Source organism: Daktulosphaira vitifoliae, unplaced genomic scaffold (genome assembly GCF_025091365.1).
Source record: "Daktulosphaira vitifoliae isolate Bord-2020 unplaced genomic scaffold, ASM2509136v1 Scaffold_3, whole genome shotgun sequence".
Classification (NCBI taxonomy): domain Eukaryota; kingdom Metazoa; phylum Arthropoda; class Insecta; order Hemiptera; family Phylloxeridae; genus Daktulosphaira; species Daktulosphaira vitifoliae.
Window position 1 is genome coordinate 44674090 of NW_026099574.1, and position 21249 is coordinate 44695338.

The 21249-nt window shown below is 24.4% G+C and overlaps 2 protein-coding genes across 6 annotated transcripts in view; one reads left to right on the plus strand and one right to left on the minus strand.

Annotated features, from left to right (window-relative positions):
* Window positions 1–1321: 1321 nt before the first annotated feature.
* Window positions 1322–9329, minus strand: LOC126901135 (ATP-dependent RNA helicase vasa-like). Of its 5 annotated transcripts, XM_050677391.1 has the most exons (11): window positions 9150–9329; window positions 8794–9003; window positions 7847–8019; window positions 6729–7621; window positions 6429–6656; window positions 6184–6360; window positions 5904–6102; window positions 4657–4857; window positions 2547–2719; window positions 2399–2488; window positions 1326–1642 (listed from the first exon to the last, which is right to left on the minus strand). In XM_050677391.1, the coding sequence occupies exons 4-11, from the start codon at window positions 7611–7613 to the stop codon at window positions 1592–1594; spliced, it is 2004 nt and encodes a 667-aa protein (XP_050533348.1). In that variant the 5' UTR covers window positions 7614–7621; window positions 7847–8019; window positions 8794–9003; window positions 9150–9329; the 3' UTR covers window positions 1326–1591. The 5 variants fall into 5 exon arrangements, with proteins under 5 accessions (XP_050533345.1, XP_050533348.1, XP_050533347.1 ...); XM_050677390.1 differs by lacking the exon at window positions 7847–8019 and having other exon boundaries at window positions 1327–1642; window positions 9150–9328; XM_050677389.1 differs by having other exon boundaries at window positions 1327–1642; window positions 6729–8019; window positions 9150–9328.
* Window positions 9330–16831: 7502 nt separating this feature from the next.
* Window positions 16832–21249, plus strand: part of LOC126901132 (E3 ubiquitin-protein ligase UBR4) — a 65619-nt gene continuing 61201 nt past the window's right edge. The window contains exons 1-6 of the mRNA XM_050677382.1: window positions 16832–16969; window positions 17220–17387; window positions 17497–17594; window positions 17664–17900; window positions 18589–18716; window positions 18790–18962. Of these exons, the coding sequence (XP_050533339.1) occupies window positions 17278–17387; window positions 17497–17594; window positions 17664–17900; window positions 18589–18716; window positions 18790–18962 (746 nt within the window). The 5' untranslated portion in view covers window positions 16832–16969; window positions 17220–17277. The remainder of the gene's footprint in view (window positions 16970–17219; window positions 17388–17496; window positions 17595–17663; window positions 17901–18588; window positions 18717–18789; window positions 18963–21249) is intronic.

Below are 21249 nucleotides of genomic sequence, written 5' to 3' on the forward strand. Positions count from 1 at the left end.
TGGTAAAGGGTCAGATTTATAAGAAAAAATATGTCGAATGAAAGATGTATATAAATACTACTTTTCATGAAAAAATTATATTGATCCATACATTTTCCAAAAAGTTATATCTTAATAAAGTATATTATATTATCTTTAATTTAAGATATATATAAAAGTGGCTCATAAGCTCTAATAAGATGACTAACTTGAGTTTTAATTGGAAATATTAAAGTAAAAAGTTAAAATTAATTTTGGAAATACTTTAAATTAGAAGAAAACTGATAATAAGTTGTTATAAATAAAAATACTTAGTTGAAATGATAGTTATTAAAATTCTGGGAAGATACTAGAGCCGAGGGGGTGCTAAAATTAAGTCTAGTGGTGTGAAAACACCCCCAACACTACCAGTAGTTACATTACTGATCAATCCATCATTTTCTTAATTAAATTATGTTAAAAATATATGTTGTAATTACAAAAAATGAAGTTGAGACTCTTATAAAATAATTAAAAAAAAAAACAATAATTAAGAAATTAAGAAACTAAAAATTACCTAAAAGACTTTTTTTAGAGAAATCTTAGGGTTAGTGTTAAGAGAATCATCTGTACTATAAAATATTAAAAAATTCTCATCTTACTATCTAAAAAAAAATAGTTATTTTAGAAAAAATTTGGCATGAATTATAAATGAAAGTTGATACAGATCAACAGTGCATAATTTATGTAATTGAAAATTTAAATATGAGAAATTATGAAATATTATATATTTAATGTCTTATCTCAATTCTATATTACATGATATATTTAAATACAAAAAATGTTTTTATTAGATTATCACAAACTATTTTTAGCCTATATCAAACAAAATATATTTTATAACAAAGTGACTAAAATTTAAACAGATTTTTTTATAAAAAATTTTGGGCAATATTGATATTGTTGAAGAACTCTATTATTTATATAAAGTGCATGTATATAAGAATAATTGCTTATTGAATACACCAAAAATATATAAAAATAATTAAATAACTTAAAATCTTGCAAAATTATTTAAGTTAAATTATATGTTTAACCATTATTTATAGTCTATTAACAAATTAAATAAAAAATATTTAAATTTTTTTCAAATTAATTCATAAGTTAAATTTAGTATTGTTTGAAAAAACATTAAAAATAATATAAAAATTAATGATAAATACAAAATATTTTATTAAAGATAATTTATTATAGTGTCAATCTTGTATAAAAAATGTCCTATTATTTATATATAATTACAAGACGAAACATTTTTTTGGCCACTGTAAATTATAAAAAATCCAATACCTTTTTATTTTACAACCATTTAAATTGATTAAGTTATGTTTTTAAGTTGTTTTTATTTAATAAATTCTTTTAGATATTAATTAATTATTAAATTTACCATTTGACTTATTAAAATGTAATTTTAACAAATAATTACTTAAAAAACTATAAAAATAAAATATACATATAGTAGAATGGTATAGTTAAAATAGGGTATTATAGTTAAAATAATAAAAACAAGATAAAAATTCACGTACAAGTTAAAAATTTAGAAGAGAGTTAATGTTGCAATTATATGTGATTTACTTTACCATTCTTCTTCCTCAGTTTTTATAAATTCAGAAATTTTTTCAACATCCTGAAATTTTTAATGTATACATTATCATTTATTATTGTTTATAATAAATAAGAATTAGTAGTATTATTATACAGCAGGTTGATTTCTATTTTAATTGTTTTTTTATGATTTGTAATACTGAATAATATGTCAGTTCTCTAAAGGTCATACATATCTGGAAATACATTCATGGAAGAAACATTATCTAATCTTCATACATTTTACTGAATATTTAATTGAAAATGTTTGTTAGTTTACCAAGAAACCATATTTTTTTTCAATAGTTCAATATAAGTCTATAATAAGACTAGTTTTGTTAGAATGAGGTTTAGTCAAAAATAGTAATCTTTTAGAAGATGAAAAGCACAAACTATTATTTCCTGATGGTAATCGTAGCATTTATCGTAGCAAATAAAAATAAAATAATAATTAAACTACCAATGTCATCAAAATCATAGCCTCTATTCTATCTATTTCGGATCGGTTTTGCCTTAATAATTTAAAGGAATTTTACACCAGCTATCGATATGACACAACCTCATTATGTCTGAGAAATTAAGTATAGGGTAAGGAGTGTGTCACTATTTAAGACCATCTAGACTACCAATGTAAACAACATTATTATAGCTAAACACAGTGGAAAATTTCAATCAAAATTGATAAATAACCTAAAAATTAAATAATTTATCAACCTTCTCACAAATCTATTAAATTTTAGTTGATTTAAATATTAAAAATTTTATCAATAAATTCTTACATATTAATAGAATTAATTACCTGTCTTATATCATTGAACTCATTAGGTAAAGATTTTTGTCCTAGTATTTCAACCTCATCCTTTAACCAAGATGGAACTTCTTGATCAGCCTAAAAATTATTAGATTAAATAGTTTTTTAAATATTTTTTGTATTCACAAATAAATACTCGTTCTAAGATTCGTATTAATTCAGAAGCAATAGTTCGGTCACTTTCTGGATCATAAAATGAAATAGCCTTTCCAGCATTTCCAAGTCTTCCTGTTCGGCCAATACGATGAACATACTCATCAATGGTTTTTGGCATATCAAAATTAACAACATAATTTACTCCTTTTATGTCTGAAATTCATTAATAAAAATGAAATAAAAATTATTAAGGATTAAAGGAAGTTACAAAAGAAGTTATAAGAAATAAAAAATACAGAAAGTTACATATGTATCTGTTTAAAATAATTTTTAGATCCTATATATCTTATCCTATAAGATTTTATATATTGTTAAGAACCCCTGAATATTATTTTATAATTGTGTGGAGTATATAATACATGGTCGTCCGACTGTCGTCGAACACAGGAATGTGCTGACCAAGGGTTTTAGGGCAACCATGGGCAAAGGACTCCCACTGTAGGTACCCTACAGTCAGTCGTGGTTTAGTATGCGCTAGTTACACTCATTCTATATCATTCTAAATCATTCTATATCATTCTATATCATTCTATGTCATTATATTTTATTATTCTATTCATTTGTATTAATATTAATAAATAACGTGTATTGTATTATTAATTGTGTCAATCAAATTATATATTCTAAAGTTTTATTGAAAAGTGAGTGTTTTCTTTTTCTCATTAAGTTTAATTCCTTTTACCACGTGGGCCCGCACAACAATATCTTATAGGTGTGTCAATTTTATTTATTAAATGGTAACATAAATATTTAACTAGTCTATAATGTAGAAAATTATTTAATCAAGAAAATGACTAGTCGATAACAACTTACACAACCTGTACTTCAAAAGTTATTAGCATTTAAAAAAACAGACTAGAGATGAAGTGTAGATGACACTTTTTAAGTCATTAATTATTTATCGTTTACACTTTTCCTGCCGCTTAAGAACAAAATTTAGAATATCTTCTAAAGCACTATTCCAAAATTTGTTATTGACCAATGATTTTCTTTCTTAATTAGATAATTTTATATTTCATAAGATGTCAAATATATGTTGTCATTAAAAATAGAGCTGACACATCTATAAGATATAAGAAATAGATCTAAATATTATTATAAACAGATAAATAAATTTACATATATAACTATGAAAATCCAATAAATAAATTTTCAAAAAACTTGTTATTTAAATAAAAACCGAGTGACTTGCATTAAAAGAATCCCCTTGTTTATAAGAGTATGAATAAAATAATATAAGAATAAAATTAATTTTATTAAAAAAATTGTATATTATTTAATGCTAGTAGTGGTTAATTTTATTTTTCAAATAAATTTAAAATAAGTATATTAAAAATATCAATTTTTGGCTCCCATTTTTTTTATTTGTAGACTACTGTGATATACCTTATAAATATAACAAGCTAAAAGCCGGAAGTGTTAAAGAATTTCTGAACTTATTAAAAATACTTAAGTGGAATAAAATAAATTATATGTAAAAAAATGAGGAATTTTAAAAATAAATAAGTAGCTATAGTACTGTAATCAATCATAAACAAATTTTTTAAACACTTTATCAATTATTAATTTTATAAGAAAAATTGAAATTTATTTTTAAACTTAATTTTGATATTCAAGATAAAATAAAAATAGTTTATTAAAATCAAATTGTTTATTAAATTAATTTGATGTATTTATACGGTAGATAATTAAATTTAATTGGAAATCTCTATAAATCAGTACTAGAAAAACTGTGTAAATTGACTAAATTGTAGTAATATATTGCCTTACTGACAATGCCTATTATCATTTACATTTAGGTTATTTATTGTTTTTTTTAAGCAGTTTTATTGTTTTCCTGAATCCTTAAAATAACTTTATACGTCTCAAACAATCATAATAAAAATCACTTGATTATTTTGAAACAAATGAATTTTTTTTTTTTCATTACATAAATAACATGACATTAATTTATTATATAATATGGAATAGTGAATTTTTAATTTTGATATCTTTTTCAAACAAAACTATAAACTTAAAAATATCCTCAAACCACAGAAATCAATTATTTTCATATTATAAATAATATTTTAATAACAAACTAAAGATACCCAATCCACGTGCAGCAACAGCAGTAGCCACTAAAATTTTCATTTTATTTGTTTTGAAATCTCTTAATGCTTGTTCGCGTTCTGGTTGTTCTCGATCACCATGAATACTTGTAGTAGGGAAATCTGATTCACTTAAATATGCAGCAATAAAATCTGCTGTCCTCTTTTGTTCAACAAAAACAATTGTACCCCGACAATCATCTGATAAAATTCATTTAAAATAAATATTTAGATTACAAACAAACAGTGGTTGTGTTTTTATAAAAAAAACATAAGAATTTTAATATAAATTTATTAATTTATTAGATATAAAACTTTAAAGTTTCAAACTTTTAAATTAATATACATGTATAATACATGAGGGGTTACAATACAGGTAGCTAATTGGTTTTTTATGTCGTTGCTATTGCAGACTCGGAGTATTTACTGTCAATTATTACTTTATCAATAGATATGCTTTCTGTATTTCCAGTTGGTGTATTTATAAACTCACAACAATGTGCCATACTACCATTGATAATAAATGCTACATATTTGCGAATATTGACGTCATAAAAAAACAATTAGCTACCTGTATTTGTAAACCTTCCTGTATTATACTAAGTATAATACAGGAGGGTTTACAAATACAAGTCTTATATATTAACTCGAAAATTTGAAATTTTAAAGTTTTATATCTAATAAACGAATAAAGTTATATTAAAAATTCAAATGGCATTTACTATTGAAATAAAAACCCAAAAATTTTATTAAATTCAAAATATGTATTTCTATTTCAAAAAACAAAGTTAACACCTTTACAATATATAAGGGATGAACTTTAAATGTATTACACAGCTAATAAATCCAGAATAATATGTTACTAATGTAACCCAAAAAAAAATTGTACTAATTATTTTTATTCTATAAGTAATTGAGTGGGTTATGATAAAAAAATCACTCTGTATAACCCATATATATGGCTTATATACCCAAAAAACTACAGGTCATTTCCTAAATTTTTATTCAAACAACTGAAAAAAGTGAAAATAATTTGCTTATTTTTCATAATTCTATATATTTAAGCTCAACCCTATCAGGTTCTGATATCTTTAATTAATTTTGATCTAACAAATATTCTACATTACTTTTATTTTAAATAATTTTTACAGTTCTGAACAACGTTAAAAGCATATTTTTTAGTTTTAATAAGAATAATAAAATAAATTAATCATAATACTGTGTTGACTACTTAAATTAAAACATACCCATTTCTTTTAAAAAATCACACATTTTTTTCTTCTTCTCAAATTTGTCAATTTTTAAAATAGTTTGCACAACATCTTTGCATGCTCCACCAATTTCACCTACTACAACAAAAATATAATCTGAATTTAAGTAAGACTTTGCCATTTGCTGCACATCACTTGACAATGTAGCGGAAAACATAAGTGTTTGTCTATTTATCTATAATATTTTTATAGTGTAACTTATTAATTTAAAAACTGTAAATCTTTTATTATTATTTATAAACAATAAATAACTCACCACTGCTGGCATAGTAGTATGGTTTAATATCTGGTCTATATCTGTTTTAAAACCCATATCTAACATTCGGTCAGCTTCATCAAGTACAAAAATTTGTAAAGATGAAAATATAACAATACCTCTTTTTACAAAATCATTTAATCGTCCTGGCGTGGCAATCAATACATGCACTCCATTCTGAATTTTTTTAAATAATAGTGAGTAATAAAATTAAGCTAAATGAAAAAAATATTTCTTTGTAATACCTGAAGTAATTTAAATTTTTGGTGATTAATAGATGTACCACCATAAAGAAGACCATTTTTTAAACTGGTACCTTTACTAAATTTCCATACCGATTCACAAATTTGAATGGTTAGTTCTCTTGTAGGGGCTAATATTATAACTTGTGGTTCACAATGTTCTTGGTCAAATATTAATTCTGTTTTATTATTATTAAGTAAATTTTGTAAGATAGGTAAAACAAAAGCAGCCTATAATTGTCAAAAAAAAATTATAGGTACATTATAATACAAATACTTATATAATTATTATATATAGATTACTGTTTTTCCAGAACCAGTTTGTGCACTTGCTATTATATCTCGACCAGACAAAATTATAGGAATAGAATAATTTTGAATTGGAGTTGGTGTTTTAAAGTTATAGTTATTTAAGTTCATCAATATTAAACTATTTAAGCTAGAGTTTTCAAAGTATCCCATACGTTTTGGAACATCATTTCCACTTACATTAACTTCAATTGTGTTATACTTATCAAAATTTAATCCAGCTTCAATTCCTCCATTTGAAACATCATTTTCGATATCAGGAGGGATATATTCTGCTTTATTAACTAAATTTTTTTTATGAATTTTATTACTTTTAGCTAGCATATAATTATCATTAGGTAAATATGTATTTCCCAATTTTCCTCTTCCTTTATAACTCATATGATCTTGATTTTTTTCAGTATTACTAGTGTTTTTATTTTTAATTTTATTTTCTAATAAATCAGCTTTATTATTAAGATTTTTTAGGAAACCACGACCACGACCATGTCCACAACCTTTGTTTTGGTAATTATTTTTAAACTCATTTGTGATAGTCTTATACTTTGAGTTATTTTGATTATTTATATTGTTATTAGTTCCCTGGTTTTTACATACATCTGAGAAGTTTAAAGCTTGAATCTTGGATTTGTTTTGTGACAAAATTTTTATATTTTCTTTTGGTAGATTGTTATTGTTATTTCCAGTTTTATTTTCTAAATTTGAATCCTCAATAACGTTTTCTGTTTCATTTTTGTTTAAAAATACATTACCATTATTGGTTTTATAATTGGCTGAGGTGAATTTCAAATTCTTATCACCATTTTCAATAGTTTCATTTTTTGTTTTTATAGATGGTTGATCAGTAGTGTTTGATACATTTATTTCATTTTCTGACATATTGATTGCTAAAAATATTTTATCGCAAAATAATTAATGTCTTAGGTGAAACATGGTCCTGTATTAAATAAATACAAATGCAAAAGGCAGTAGTGTAAATTAGATTAATTTTCAGGGAAGCTTTTATTTTGACGATCTTATTTTCCTCATGACAAAGAATTAATTAAAAATAATATAAGCGTAAAAGATACTTAGAATACCACAAACTAAAAATATACAATGATTTATCAAACTAATAGAATGGTTATTAATTGAGGAAGATCGTTGCCTTTTAAAACTTTTCTAGGTTTAACAATTGCAGCTAAGATTATCATGTATTCATGTTAAGTGACACCTGAGTTTGAATTAGGTTACTTTACTATAGCCTTGTACTAGTATAGTATTAATAATGATTTTTAATTCCAGTCTAGAAATGATAAAGAAAACAAAAAATGTAGTCATACATTTACTAAGAGAAAATGCTATTATTTATACACTATAATGTTATGTATTGATTGCTAATGTAAAGAAGAATCTTGTTGAATTAAGATAACTTAAAATTATTAATAAAAATGAATACAATTTTTTAGTTTCTATTTTCAACAAATAAGAATCAAATTTAATAACTATTATTAATATTTAAATAATTAAATTTATAAGTTTAATTAAAATATAAACATTATTTTTTAATAAAAAATGATTTTTTGAACTTCAATTAAGTAAGTGTTAAATATGACAGCGTTAAAAGAAAAAAATAAAGGGAATAATTGTCAAAATATATTTTATACATTTTAAATTAAAATTGATTAATATTTAAACATATAACGATTTTTAACTCACATATGAGTTCAACAAAATTTAATTTTTGTTGGAATGTAATTTCAGAGCTGTACTACAAAGTTAATTTAGGGACATTTTCAAAAACTAAAATTTTGTACTATGCTGAGTTTTTTTTTTTTTGTTATATATTATATTTTTTGTGATGTTATCCAAGTCTAAATTCCATAACTAAATTAGTTTGTTATGTTTAAAATGTATAATTATAATACAGCAAATTATCACTTTTTTTTTTTTTTTAGTAGGTGTCGATTATGATATATAAATATAATCTAATATAAAAAGATCTATAAAATGATTGGTAATTAATTTGCACTAGACTAATCTTTAACCTAGTAGAGGTTTATACATAAACTACACTTACTTTTTAAATTTTATTAAGTCCTGTTTTATACATTACAGTAAACGAGCAAACAAAAATAGGCCATTTTCACAATATTATAGAATTACGAGGTGTTCAAGAAGTTTTAATCAGTATTTTCTTTAAATGACAAAGATACTATGAAAATTGAAGTCTAATCCATGTTTAATTTTTAAGAACCAAAAAATTAATTTAAGATAATCAAAATTGAACCTAAATTTGGAAACAAGTAATTATTAAAATGAAAATTTTACTAGAAAAGAATTATACCAAAATTATATTAACAGTATATTTTAACGTAACACTTAAATATTGAAGGAACATATTAACATAAGAAACATACATTAAATCCTACTTACTTTTAATACTCCTTGTCATAAGTAATAATTTATTTAAAATCGTAATTATGAACTTAAATAACTTATTTTATTTCTAGAACTTGCATTGAGTTATAATATGGATGAATAATATATAGATAGCGTATCACAATTATTTTGTAAATATGTCGAAGTTAATACATCAGTAACACCTTTTTTCTATATAAAGAATGATCTTTCATTATCTTTCAAAGTTTATCTTATAATTTTAATGGTGATTACATATCATAATTAATATTCAACTTTGATATTTATAGCCATAATCTATATTATGATACATTCAAATTTGAAAAATTAATTTGTAATGAATCTTTTTAGAGAGTCAAAAAAAAATGATCATTGCGTCAAACGGATTCTGTTGTTCTATTAGATATATAGTTAAAATTTTATTTTTCGATAAACGTACAAGTTCAATATACGTGTATATTTGATAAACGTGTGGGTTGAATAAACGTTTACGTTCCATGGTTGTTTGCAAATAACTATAATATAAATAAATATTTTGAATTTTAAATTCACACAAATTTATATATTACTAATTACTATATTATTATTTATATATTATAAATATATTACTCTTNTGGATTATTAAATTGATAAGAATAATAATTGTTATTATTGATATTAAAGTATAATGTTTACAATTTTAATTTGTGTCAATCTCAGCATATTATGTTTGTAATAACTAATAAAAAGAGAGTGAGGAGAGAGAGAGAGAGTGATGTTAGATACCGTTAGATAATATAAATAAATTAATAGAAGGGATCGTTAGATGTGTGAAGTTAGAACGAAGATATATTTAAGCGAAAGAAGAAAATAATAAATTATAAATTAAAGTGTCTTTTATTAGTTATTACTATTAATTGTAGTTAGTGTGTTAAACTACTCTTACCTGATATATCTTGACTGCAAATCTTGTTTTACGGTGTAGAGAGAAGAAGAAGGCGAATTAGATTATTAGATGTTAAATAAATAGAAAAACAGTTTATTATGTAAGCATGTATTATAATTGATAGTCATTCGAACATGAATTTACATTAAGTTAAACTATTAAATTATATTAAGAATAAAGACACCAAGTCACAAAGTAAGACAGATGAAAAGTAAAAAGAGTGAAGCTGAGCACTTAAGTCTGAACGCTTGAGGTGGAAAAATAGAAGTGACTCTTCGACGGATTGTCAAAAGCTGATGAGATCCCAGAGGGCTCTTAGGTCTGTTATAATGAATCATGGTAATAAAAATTTTATGTGATAATATACGTTATTTAATTAAAAAGAAAAATTTCCTTTATAACGCGGTACGAGAATTGATTTGTGTAAACAAACAATCATAAGTAATACGTTGTATATTGCTAATCCGTACGTGCAGCTGTATGAACTCATTTATGGGTTTTACGGCAAGGACCATGCAAACAAAATTAAACTATTATACACCTCAGCGGCGTCGACATGTCACTGGCAATCGCCAACGAGACGTCTGAATTCAACTAAGTATCAAAATAATATTACATGTTTAAAAGGTTTTTTTTTGTTATAGTGTGACGCGGTCGCATTGCACTTCCGGCTTTACCGCTGGATGGCGACTGCGACACAGCTACCTCTCCTCGTCCGACAGGTCGCGCGACGCCGAGTGACCGCGGGTGACGCGAACCGGTCCAGGCCGCCGGCCACCATATACTTCATATATTATCGTAGTAAAACCATTGTCTACTTCCTTTTGGAGTTAATATTGTTGTTTAAGTTCTTATATATAATAAGTTAAAATATATGCTATCATAAAGTTGAACATAACGGTGTTATTAATTATTATTATTATTAAATTATCACCTAACCACAACAAGTGTAAACTGCTTTTATACTACTTTCCTAGACAATATTCACTTATTGGCTCTTGTCTCATTTTTCTTTCTTGAGTTTCTGGTTAGGATACTGTTTCAGTTTTTAGAATTTTGTGTGTTACAATTCCTGCTAATAGTATTTTTGTATATTTCTTAGATACTTTTAATATTTGTATTGTAATTTTTTTTTTTATGTGTTTCATTTCATTGAATNTGAGGTGCAGACGAAGTGCAAGACACAAATACCAGGTGTACACAAAAGGAGCCCAAAGTATGAGGTGCAGACGAAGTGCAAGACACAAATACTTTGGGTATAGGGAGGATAATGAAGTATGAGGTGCAGACGAAGTGCAAGACACAAGTACTCTGAAATGTTGTGGAAGAGAGTAGATAAGTTTAAAAAGGAATAAATAAAGACTTTACTTTAAGCAGTAAGCCGGACAGCGATAACCGAGTACTGAGACTGATGAATGACACAAGGCACTGGAGTCGACTGACCACGATGGTCAGGTCTTTTAAGTTTTTATAATAATTAGAACTATTGCCAATTTGGCAATAAATATTATTTGTTAATTCATCAGTCTCAGGCAGCGGATGTGCTGTCTGTATTTTAGCTTCGATGCGAAGCGGAGAAGGTATTAATTTTACTATGATATGTTTTTTTTTTTTTTTATGTCTGTTGCCACTTTTTCTCAGCTCTCACTGGACCGATTTCTTTCAAAAATACGACAAAAGATCACAAATCTTATCTAGTCGTAGACATTACCCTAAAAAATTTGAAAAATTTCCTTCGTTCCCCGTAAATGGGGGAAATCTCCAAAAAAATTACAAATTTAAAAATCGATAAATTTTGTCATTTTTTTCACTTTTTTTTCTTAAAACTTCCATAATTTTTTGAAAAATCAACAAATTAACATAATTTTTTTTTATACTAAAACCTTAGATATTTACCTTTCATTTGATATAATTTTTTTGAAAATCTATCACTTAACGTTCTCATTTGGGGAGATTTAAAATAGCAACTTTTTTACAAAAATTAACTTTTTCAACTTAATTTTTGAAAATGTTCCGGAAATACTGCGTCTTTTAAACATATATCAAATTAAAGCTTATTTTATGTACTATAAAATAAAAAAAAAAAATTTGTCCCGACAACCTATCTTCTATGCGCAAATGGCTACCATATTCAAAAATATGCTATTTTAACAAATTTTTTTTTTAAATTAAAAACTATCTACAGATTTGCATCGAAGCGTTTTTTATGATAGTGATTTTAATCACTGTCAGATATCATCTATACTGGACCCAACTATGCCACGACCCCACTGTGCCGCCACCCCACTTTTATTAAAATAATTCTCACGATAATAGTAACGTGACACCATCACAGTAACTTCATGACCATATTTTCATAGGAGTAGTGCTGCTCAAAGCCTTTTTCATCCGAACGGGCTGGATTATTCTCCTGAGGACACTAAGAGCTTCTATAATTTCTATGTTTGATGGGGATGCCTCGTTGTCTTCTTCTTCTTCGTCAGTATTGGTTTGTTCCATTGTTTGAGAATTCATTACCGCATTAAAAATCTCTTCTTCAGTTTGAATCTTTTTCGACTACCACTTTCATTTTCCATTGTTGCGCGTTCAATATTCGAACGATCTTTTAAAATCTTATTTAATGTGGAATGAGAAACGTTTAAATGAGCTGCGGCATTACGTAAACTAATTTTTGAAAGCACATCGTATGACTTTAAAAACTCGCATTTCTGTTTAAAACTTAAATTTTGGCGTTTAGACATTTTTAGGTTTTTAGAAAAACGAATCACTTATCACATTTACGTACGCACGCCGAAACTGAACTATAAAACATACGCACAGGAAAAGCATTCTCATACGTAATAAACACGCGGTTAAAAATAAACGTAAAGATAGCGAAGATAAGATTAAAGTACATTAGTTATCGCCGGATAACCAGTGTATATGTCAACCTAATTGTTTCAAATAACCGATATGATGTTTCAATAATCCGATTTATTTTCAATGTTCTGATATACGGCTGGTCCGTCCCGGGGCATTCTGTTTCAATAACGCGATTGTATCCATTTTCCGTGTTTCTAATATGCGGATTCCACTGTATCTTCTTCTTCTTCTTCCTCGCCTTAATCCCAACTACTTGGGGTCGGCCACTTATATATATCTTAAATTAAAGACAATATAAAATACTTTATTATGTTNCAATATGATAGAGAAAAATTGTAGTGGTTTGTTCATCATTATAACAATGATGATATTATTGAAATAATAAAATACTCTATCAATATAATAAGTATAACTTTGTCATATTGATAAATTCATCGTACTTATGACGAATTATTATTGTATATCTAAATCACTTTGATAAATAATTTTTCATGGTGATGAAATAATTTTTAAAGAATTAAGTAAATTTTTTTCAATATGATAATGAATTTTTATTAAATTAACATACCAGTGTACAAATAAAATCCCATATTAAATTATAAATTTAATCTTAATTATGGTAATAATTTACTTAAATAAACACGTTATTTAATATATATATTGTGTAGTATTTATAATATTAAAAATAATTTAATGAACAACTTTTAATTTTTCAATAGTAAATTATAAATAAAACCTTTACACATGTGTATTTAAATAGACATATGGAATATAAACTGAAACGGCGTATTTATCACCTTTTATTTTTAATGAATTTTAAGAAAGCTTACAATCTGTTTATAGTATAAACTTTATACATTGGATGTAAAATTAATTTTAAATAATCAAATAAAAATTAATAATTTACAAATAATTAATACAAATGAAAAGAAGAAAAATATAAAGTGAAAAAATAAAAGGATTTTTCAATATAATATTAATATAATAATATTATTTTACTATTTTGTTGAGATCATGTAGCACTTGTTTTACTGTTTGGTGGGAGTAGTCGTTCTTTAAAAATAATTTGTAGTAATATTGTTGAATAAATGTCCAGACAGCACATGATGGAAGTGGGTATTCTAAATTAAAAACATGGAATATCTTAAAGCAGACATCCACTGCTCTTATTATTGAAAAAATTTTATACTTGATGGCATCAAAATATAATAATATATCTCGTGGTTTTAAAATCGTGCCAATAATTAAAATGAATGGTTGTATTGGCTGATTTCTACTTTGTAGTAATGCGATATAAGCTTCAGCTTGGTCAACTGTCTCGTGGAAACTAATTAATGAATTTTGAGAGTCCTTTATAGAATATTTAATGATATTTTTTTTTCCATTTTCATCTCTCGTCACTTTTCTCGACGTTGGCACGAAAAGCGAGCTTAATAGATAGAAGAATGCTGTATTTTTTCCACCTGACCAAGAAAATAATTAATTTAATGCTAAAATATCCTTTTATTAAACTGCTAAAATATTTTGATTTATATTTATAANACCATCGATTATTAGGCTATACAGCTACGGCGGCAGTGAGAGTGGTGAACGGTCATTTAATAGCAATGTGACGAAAATACTTATATATATATATTAATTTAACGTGATTAATAGTAGACTATATAAATATTTATATAGTTATTAATTTTATTGTGTTTTACAATATTTTACTAACCTATTTAGTTCTTTATGTATCTATTTAAATTGTATTAATCGTTAATTGTGTAGCCCTTATAATTTTGTATGTCATATGATAAAAATGGTTTTAAAACGTAACATTTTGGATGGAGGAAAATAAAATTGCATTTATGAAATACAATGTGAAAGTTGTCATACATTTTACGTAGAACAAACAAAAAAAAAATAGGGGTCAGGTTTAAAAAACACTCAAGAAACATTAAAAACCAAGAATTTGATAAATCTCCTGTGGCTGAACATTTATTGATACATAATTACTCCATTAATACCATAAACCAAATTAAAAACGTAAATAATTACAAAGGGACAACAGTAATGTTTAAAAATAAGAAAAATTTAATTAATTAGGATCTGAAAAATTCATTATTAAACTTGTGTAAACTGGCAAATGTTATAATATAACCCAACCAAACGCCATTAGGTGTTAAAGTCACTAGAGATATACAAAAGGTTTTTTTCAGTCAATATGTTTAGCGTTGATAATGGCAACAATATTTTCTAAATTTATAGATCTTTTAATAATTTTTTTGTGACTTTATGTTAAATATTTTTTTACTTTTAAATAAATATTTTTAATGTAATTTTAAATTTAAATAATTAGCTACAAGTGATAAATTTTTATTATAATATTGTATTTGCTTCTTTTTTTAATAACATATCTTCTTTTATATAGTAAAAGTAGCATTGCTCTTTCTGATTTTTCTTTTGTTTCATAATGACTGCGTGGATGATAAAGTTTCGTACTAGTTTCTGTATATTTTATCGGTGAAACATGATTTAAAAATCAAAAGATTTAGATTTTATGTGCAATATATTTAATTTTCTTATTGTTGGTGTGATTGATAATAAACACGTTAAATCTTGTGTTATAAAAGAAGAACCCCTGTTTTTATTGAACTATTCAACATAGTGGAATTCAATGTTAATATAAAATATATCTATAACAAATTAGTATACTACTTATTTTTGAAGTTTTGAAGAGTCTTGACCCAATACTTCCCTAGTAAAAATCTAATCAATTTTATTGTAATGAACCATCGATATAAAGAAATACATTATTTCAAATAATGTATTTCTTTATGTTGATGGGGTGAACACAAATAACTTACAAAAGGGTTATCAAAATACCGAAAATTTTATAGATAAGATATGACATATAATAAAATTTTATCAATATTTCTTAATTTTGAATCATGCATAACCAGTGAAGCATAGGTTAGGTTGTTGTTTTTATCATAGATTAAATCACGGTTATTGAGACAGGTTTGGCTAAAGAGTTGAGTTGTTATAGATAAAGCGATATATGATAATAATATGATTATTAATTATGATACTAATATGATTTCCTCACAATTATTTTTGAAGTAATAATACAATTAGAGTTACAAGGACACAAATCAAAATTCAATTAGGTTCCTTTTTCGTGTTCAAATTTTACTTAAAATATGATACATGTTATCTTTTCTCTTGATAGTCTATGACACCATTGATTCATGATCATTGTCCAGACTTGAAGTTGAGTTACTATTCATAATAACCAATAGCTTTTTAAGAATTTTTATTTACACCAGGAAATGTTAATATTAACGTTAAAAAAAGAATACGTTTTACAAATGATATTTCTGATAATTCTGCAATTCAAACACTGTAATAAATGTTAAAAGGGTAAACTTAAAATTTGTGACATTTAATTTTAATTAACAAAATAAAAATTCAAGTATTTTCAAGTACAAAATTGAATTAAATGTGATAATTAATTACATTGTAGAATTTTATATAATAACGGATTTGTAAAATAATGTGATAAGTTTTTAACGGAAAATAAACAACGATTTACTGATAATAGCTCTTTAAAAGTAAAAATATTTTATTAAACACTAGACGGCGACATATAGTCAGGTCCTAAACATTATTAATAACGGTACAAAGCATTGAAGAAACCAAACCTATCTGTTTAACCGTTGATTAAATATACCTAATGTGTACATACATTTAACTATATTTTATGAACATCATTAATTGTGTTTCTTGTATACTAGTTGTATTTTTGATAAGATTTATTGTTATCGTTGATTAATAGTTATGAACCACGGTTAAATTAATTACCAACTATAATTTCTGGATTAACCCTACAAATACAGATCACTAATCAGTTGGTATTAGATCGTATTTTTATTAAAAATTTTGTGATCATAGTTCGTTGCCTCTCGAGTTATTACAAATTTTTGTCAATAAATTTCCTGATATTAATTAAATTTGTTATATAAATCATTTTGTCGAATCAATAAACACAAATGAAGAACTTATTGTGAGCAAAAATTATTTTATCACGAGTTAAAATTGCTTCGATATTATTTCTTTTAAAAATAAAACGTCATTATTAATATATGTTTGTCATGATTATCATATACATAATATTATTAACTTCTATGGAAGTATTTTATATATTTTTTCTTGTAAAATCATAACTAGCCATAAAATGTATTTTTATGTTTCAGTAGGATAAATTTTATTATTAAAATTTATTATTGTTTAATGCATTTTATTTTATTTTTAAGGTTTGCAATGATTTAGTACTTGAAATAATCTGAATAAAAATATCACAATATTTATAATATGAATTTTCATATTGAATTGGATTGGACATCCATAAAATTCTTATTTTATGATAGTGGTTCCAATACCAAGAGTAACTTGACATGTTTATTAAAATTTTTATTTCAAAAGTATGTTTTTTGAAAGATTTTATATTATTAAATTTTTATATTGTTCATATGTAGTAGTATATTGAATAAATATTTATAAAATTAATTTTTTTTGCTTATTGTTTTATAGTGAAAATTATATTTTGGAACATAACATCATTGAAAACAAATTTTATCTTTATTTTGTCATTTTAGCTGCAAATTATATTGGTCAACATTGTAATTTATGTAATATTAACTATATCCATTAAAGCTATATTTATTAAAATGAGTTTTAATAATTTATTTTGTTTTTAGTTGAAACAACTGAGCTTTCTGATGTAACGAAAGGTTGTAAAATCCTTATGAAATGCCTTCTTTCATTTATGGAACAAATTAGAGAAAGTGATGGTTTGGATTTATGTTCATCTAATTTAAACTTGTCTTTAGCAGCTATTTCAGCTCTCTGTACTGCAAAGCCATTAAATACCTCCGAGTTTGTTTCTGTTGTAGCTTTTATAAAAGAATGGCCATCTAATAATACACCATTATATGGTATGTTACTTATAAACCATAAATATTATTTATTATGAATTTTACTTTAGAGTTCATAATGATTTAAAATATAAGCATTATGGCTGAATATATGATGTATTAGAGTATAATGAAAACAGACTAAAAACAACATAGAATTCTAATAAGAATTTAGTAAACTAATTTTAATTACTAAATGTCACATATAAGCTTTTAAAAAATAGCCTTAATTAAAAAATTGATCAATTCATTTATCTTTATGTTATTACTATTTAAAAGTCAGAAAGTTGTAAATAATAACCTGAATTTCAAATAGATCTGTTTAATATTTTTGTGCCTACAAAACTAAAATGTTATTTTTTGACTTTTTATTGTTAAATTAAATTTTAACTTTAAAAATGATTATATTTGTGGCATCATGTTTGGATTTGATAGTAGAATATTATATAAAGAGCTAATATCTCTTTAAAAATTAGTAATTTAAACTTTTTTTTTTAAAATACTTCAGAACAGGTAATTTAAATAGCAATAGTTAAGTAATTGTCAGTAAATAAAAAAATAAAACCAGAATTTTAATTTTTAATTTATATAAATTTTTTTAAAATATTTTCTTAAAATAGAATTATGAGTCATATTATAAGAATAAATAAAACTTGAGATTTATTATTTCTTAGTATAATGTTCTATTTATTTTATTTAATTTATTTAGGTGATAATGAAAATGATGGCAAAAAAACTCAAGTTTATGCATCTATTGTTGATCAAATGGTCAAGCCCTTAGACAGAAGTAAAATATGTACTAATAATGTAATTAACACACATAATGTGGATATTAAGGTATTCAATATTTTTAACATAAATGATGTACACATTTAAAGAGAAATGTTTAAAAATGTGCTTTTTATTATAGCAATTGTTAATTGAAAAAAATATTTCTAACTTACAAGAATTGGGGGCAAATTCTATTATTTTTGAAACTTGTACTAAACTTCCAATGCTTAAAAGATATATTATTAAAATGGATGCCATTTTGTTAAATGGAAGTAATATACATTTAATTGATCCAGTTGGAGTTAAGCTTTCGTAAGTATATTTTAAGTTGCATTGAAATAATTTGTTGAACAGTTGTTTATTCTTCATATTCTTTTATTTATGGTTATAAATTTCTTGAAATAAATTAGTGAATAAAGTTATAAATTACTGATTTAGATTTTTTTATTTTTATCATACACATGTCACTAACTTTGAATAATGTTGATTTGAAAATTTCAATAATACAATTATAAAGCAATTGTGTATTTAAGGTTTATTAAAAAAGAATGTGATTTAAATATTTAGAAATTTTATTTAATTAGTTTTATTGTCCGATGAGGTGTCATAGATATTTAAAATATGGTTTAGATTTTCATAAAAATAAAAGTGATACCAGTGTTGGGAAAGTTCCTTTTTAAATGGAATTCGTTCCGTTCCCCGTTCATTTTCTAAAATATGAACTCGTTCCAGATCCTAATTCTTTATATTAAGAAGGAACTTGTTCCAGATCCAGTTCCTCCAAAATAAGAACTTGTTCCACTCTTCGTTCCTTTTATAAGTTATTTAAAAAATTGTGGCAATGAGATCATGATAACGGTCATCAATGATTTTCATCAGCAGTCGAATACAAAACAAATTTGTAGTATTCCTTATCTAAAAGTATTCGAAAATTATATTTATAAGCAGGTAGTAAATGCTAACGACTTGTGTCAACGCGACCAATGTCTATTGTCTACATATAAGTTAGAAATAATAAATCAGAAAACCCAAAACCTTTAACATAAATTAGTTAACAAGAAACGACGATAATATTCGGTGCATTATTTAATATATGTACACATATATTAAATATTTACTGTATACCTACATGTGATAATAACTCTATCTATAATCAATTGATTCATTTAAACAGCCTACGATCTCGGCTGGGTATATAGGGGACTTCCATTGTCAAAAGTCAACTAAAAATACCATAATATTTTAATGTCTAGATACGAAGAAAACTACACTAAAACATGTTTATAAAAATTTTTAGGAACTGTAATTTCCGTTCACGTTCCTTAAAAAATGTAATTTGTTCATTTTCCTCGTTCCTTTATTTTAAAAGGAAGCAGTTCCTAGCATCGTTCCTTCAAAAAGAACTCGTTCCAGGAATCCGTTCCTTTTGGAACTAGTTCCTTCTCAGCAATGAGTGATACAAAGATATACTTCTTAAATATGTCCAGAATTTTTGTCTATTGTAGTTAATTACAAAGTATGGAAAAATGAAGTTTAATCTATAATAAATGTGATATTTAAAAACTTCCGAATAAAGTTATGTTTTTACTTTTTGAGGAATTATATGCAGAATATATTTTTAACTTAAAGTAAATTGATAAATAAATTTAAATTTATTATATTTAAAGGTGTCGGAATTTTTATATATAGTTCATGTGCAATATTTCTTTTACTTAGGAAAATAGTTAGATTTAAAAATAAAAATAAAAAACACTAATGTCTAACTAATGTATTAGTCTTAATTATTTTATGTTTATATTTATATTCTTATCAATTAATTTTATGGTAAAAAATAAATAAAAAGTAACCAATAATGTTTGTCAATTTTTATGATATTGTGTCTTGAATAAAAGAATTGGAGAGGGGTTTTATTTAATTGTTTGTAGGTTACATCTTCAATTTGATAAAAATTTGAAATCTTTGATATATTGATGGACAAAATTTGTTTAATAATAGATTAATATTTGTAGTGATTGACACACACAAAAATAAATTAAAGTGTAAAGCATATAATAGTAAAATTAATTTTTATCTTGGTTACAAATCTAAATTTTTTAATTTAAATGATTAAATCTAAAAAAAGAAAATTTATTTATTTTTTAATTATCACAATAAAAGTTAAATTGTAAATACATTAAAAATTAGAAGTTTATTGTTATGAATTGTTAACTTTTTGAAATCTAAATATTTTGAATGTATTACAATAAACTTTTATATAATTTCAATAATTGATTTTAGTAGGGTCAAAACCAAAATTTTTAAATTTATTATGAATTAAATAAAATAGGTTCCTAAAAATTTAGTGTGAGCATAAGTAAAACTTGATTAAATAAGTAAAAATAGTTTTTTGCAAGAATATATCTTGATATTCCAGTTAAAAGGTAAAATATTTACCATTAAAATAACTATAGTATTAATAAGAAAAAGAGAAAATTAATAACAGACTAGTTTCAGGTATTCTCTCCAGTATCACAGATTTGAAAATGGTGTCATAAGTCTCTGTTTCTTTATCGAGAGATCAGTCAGTAATTAAAGTTGCTATCTACCTCTCACTTAGGCA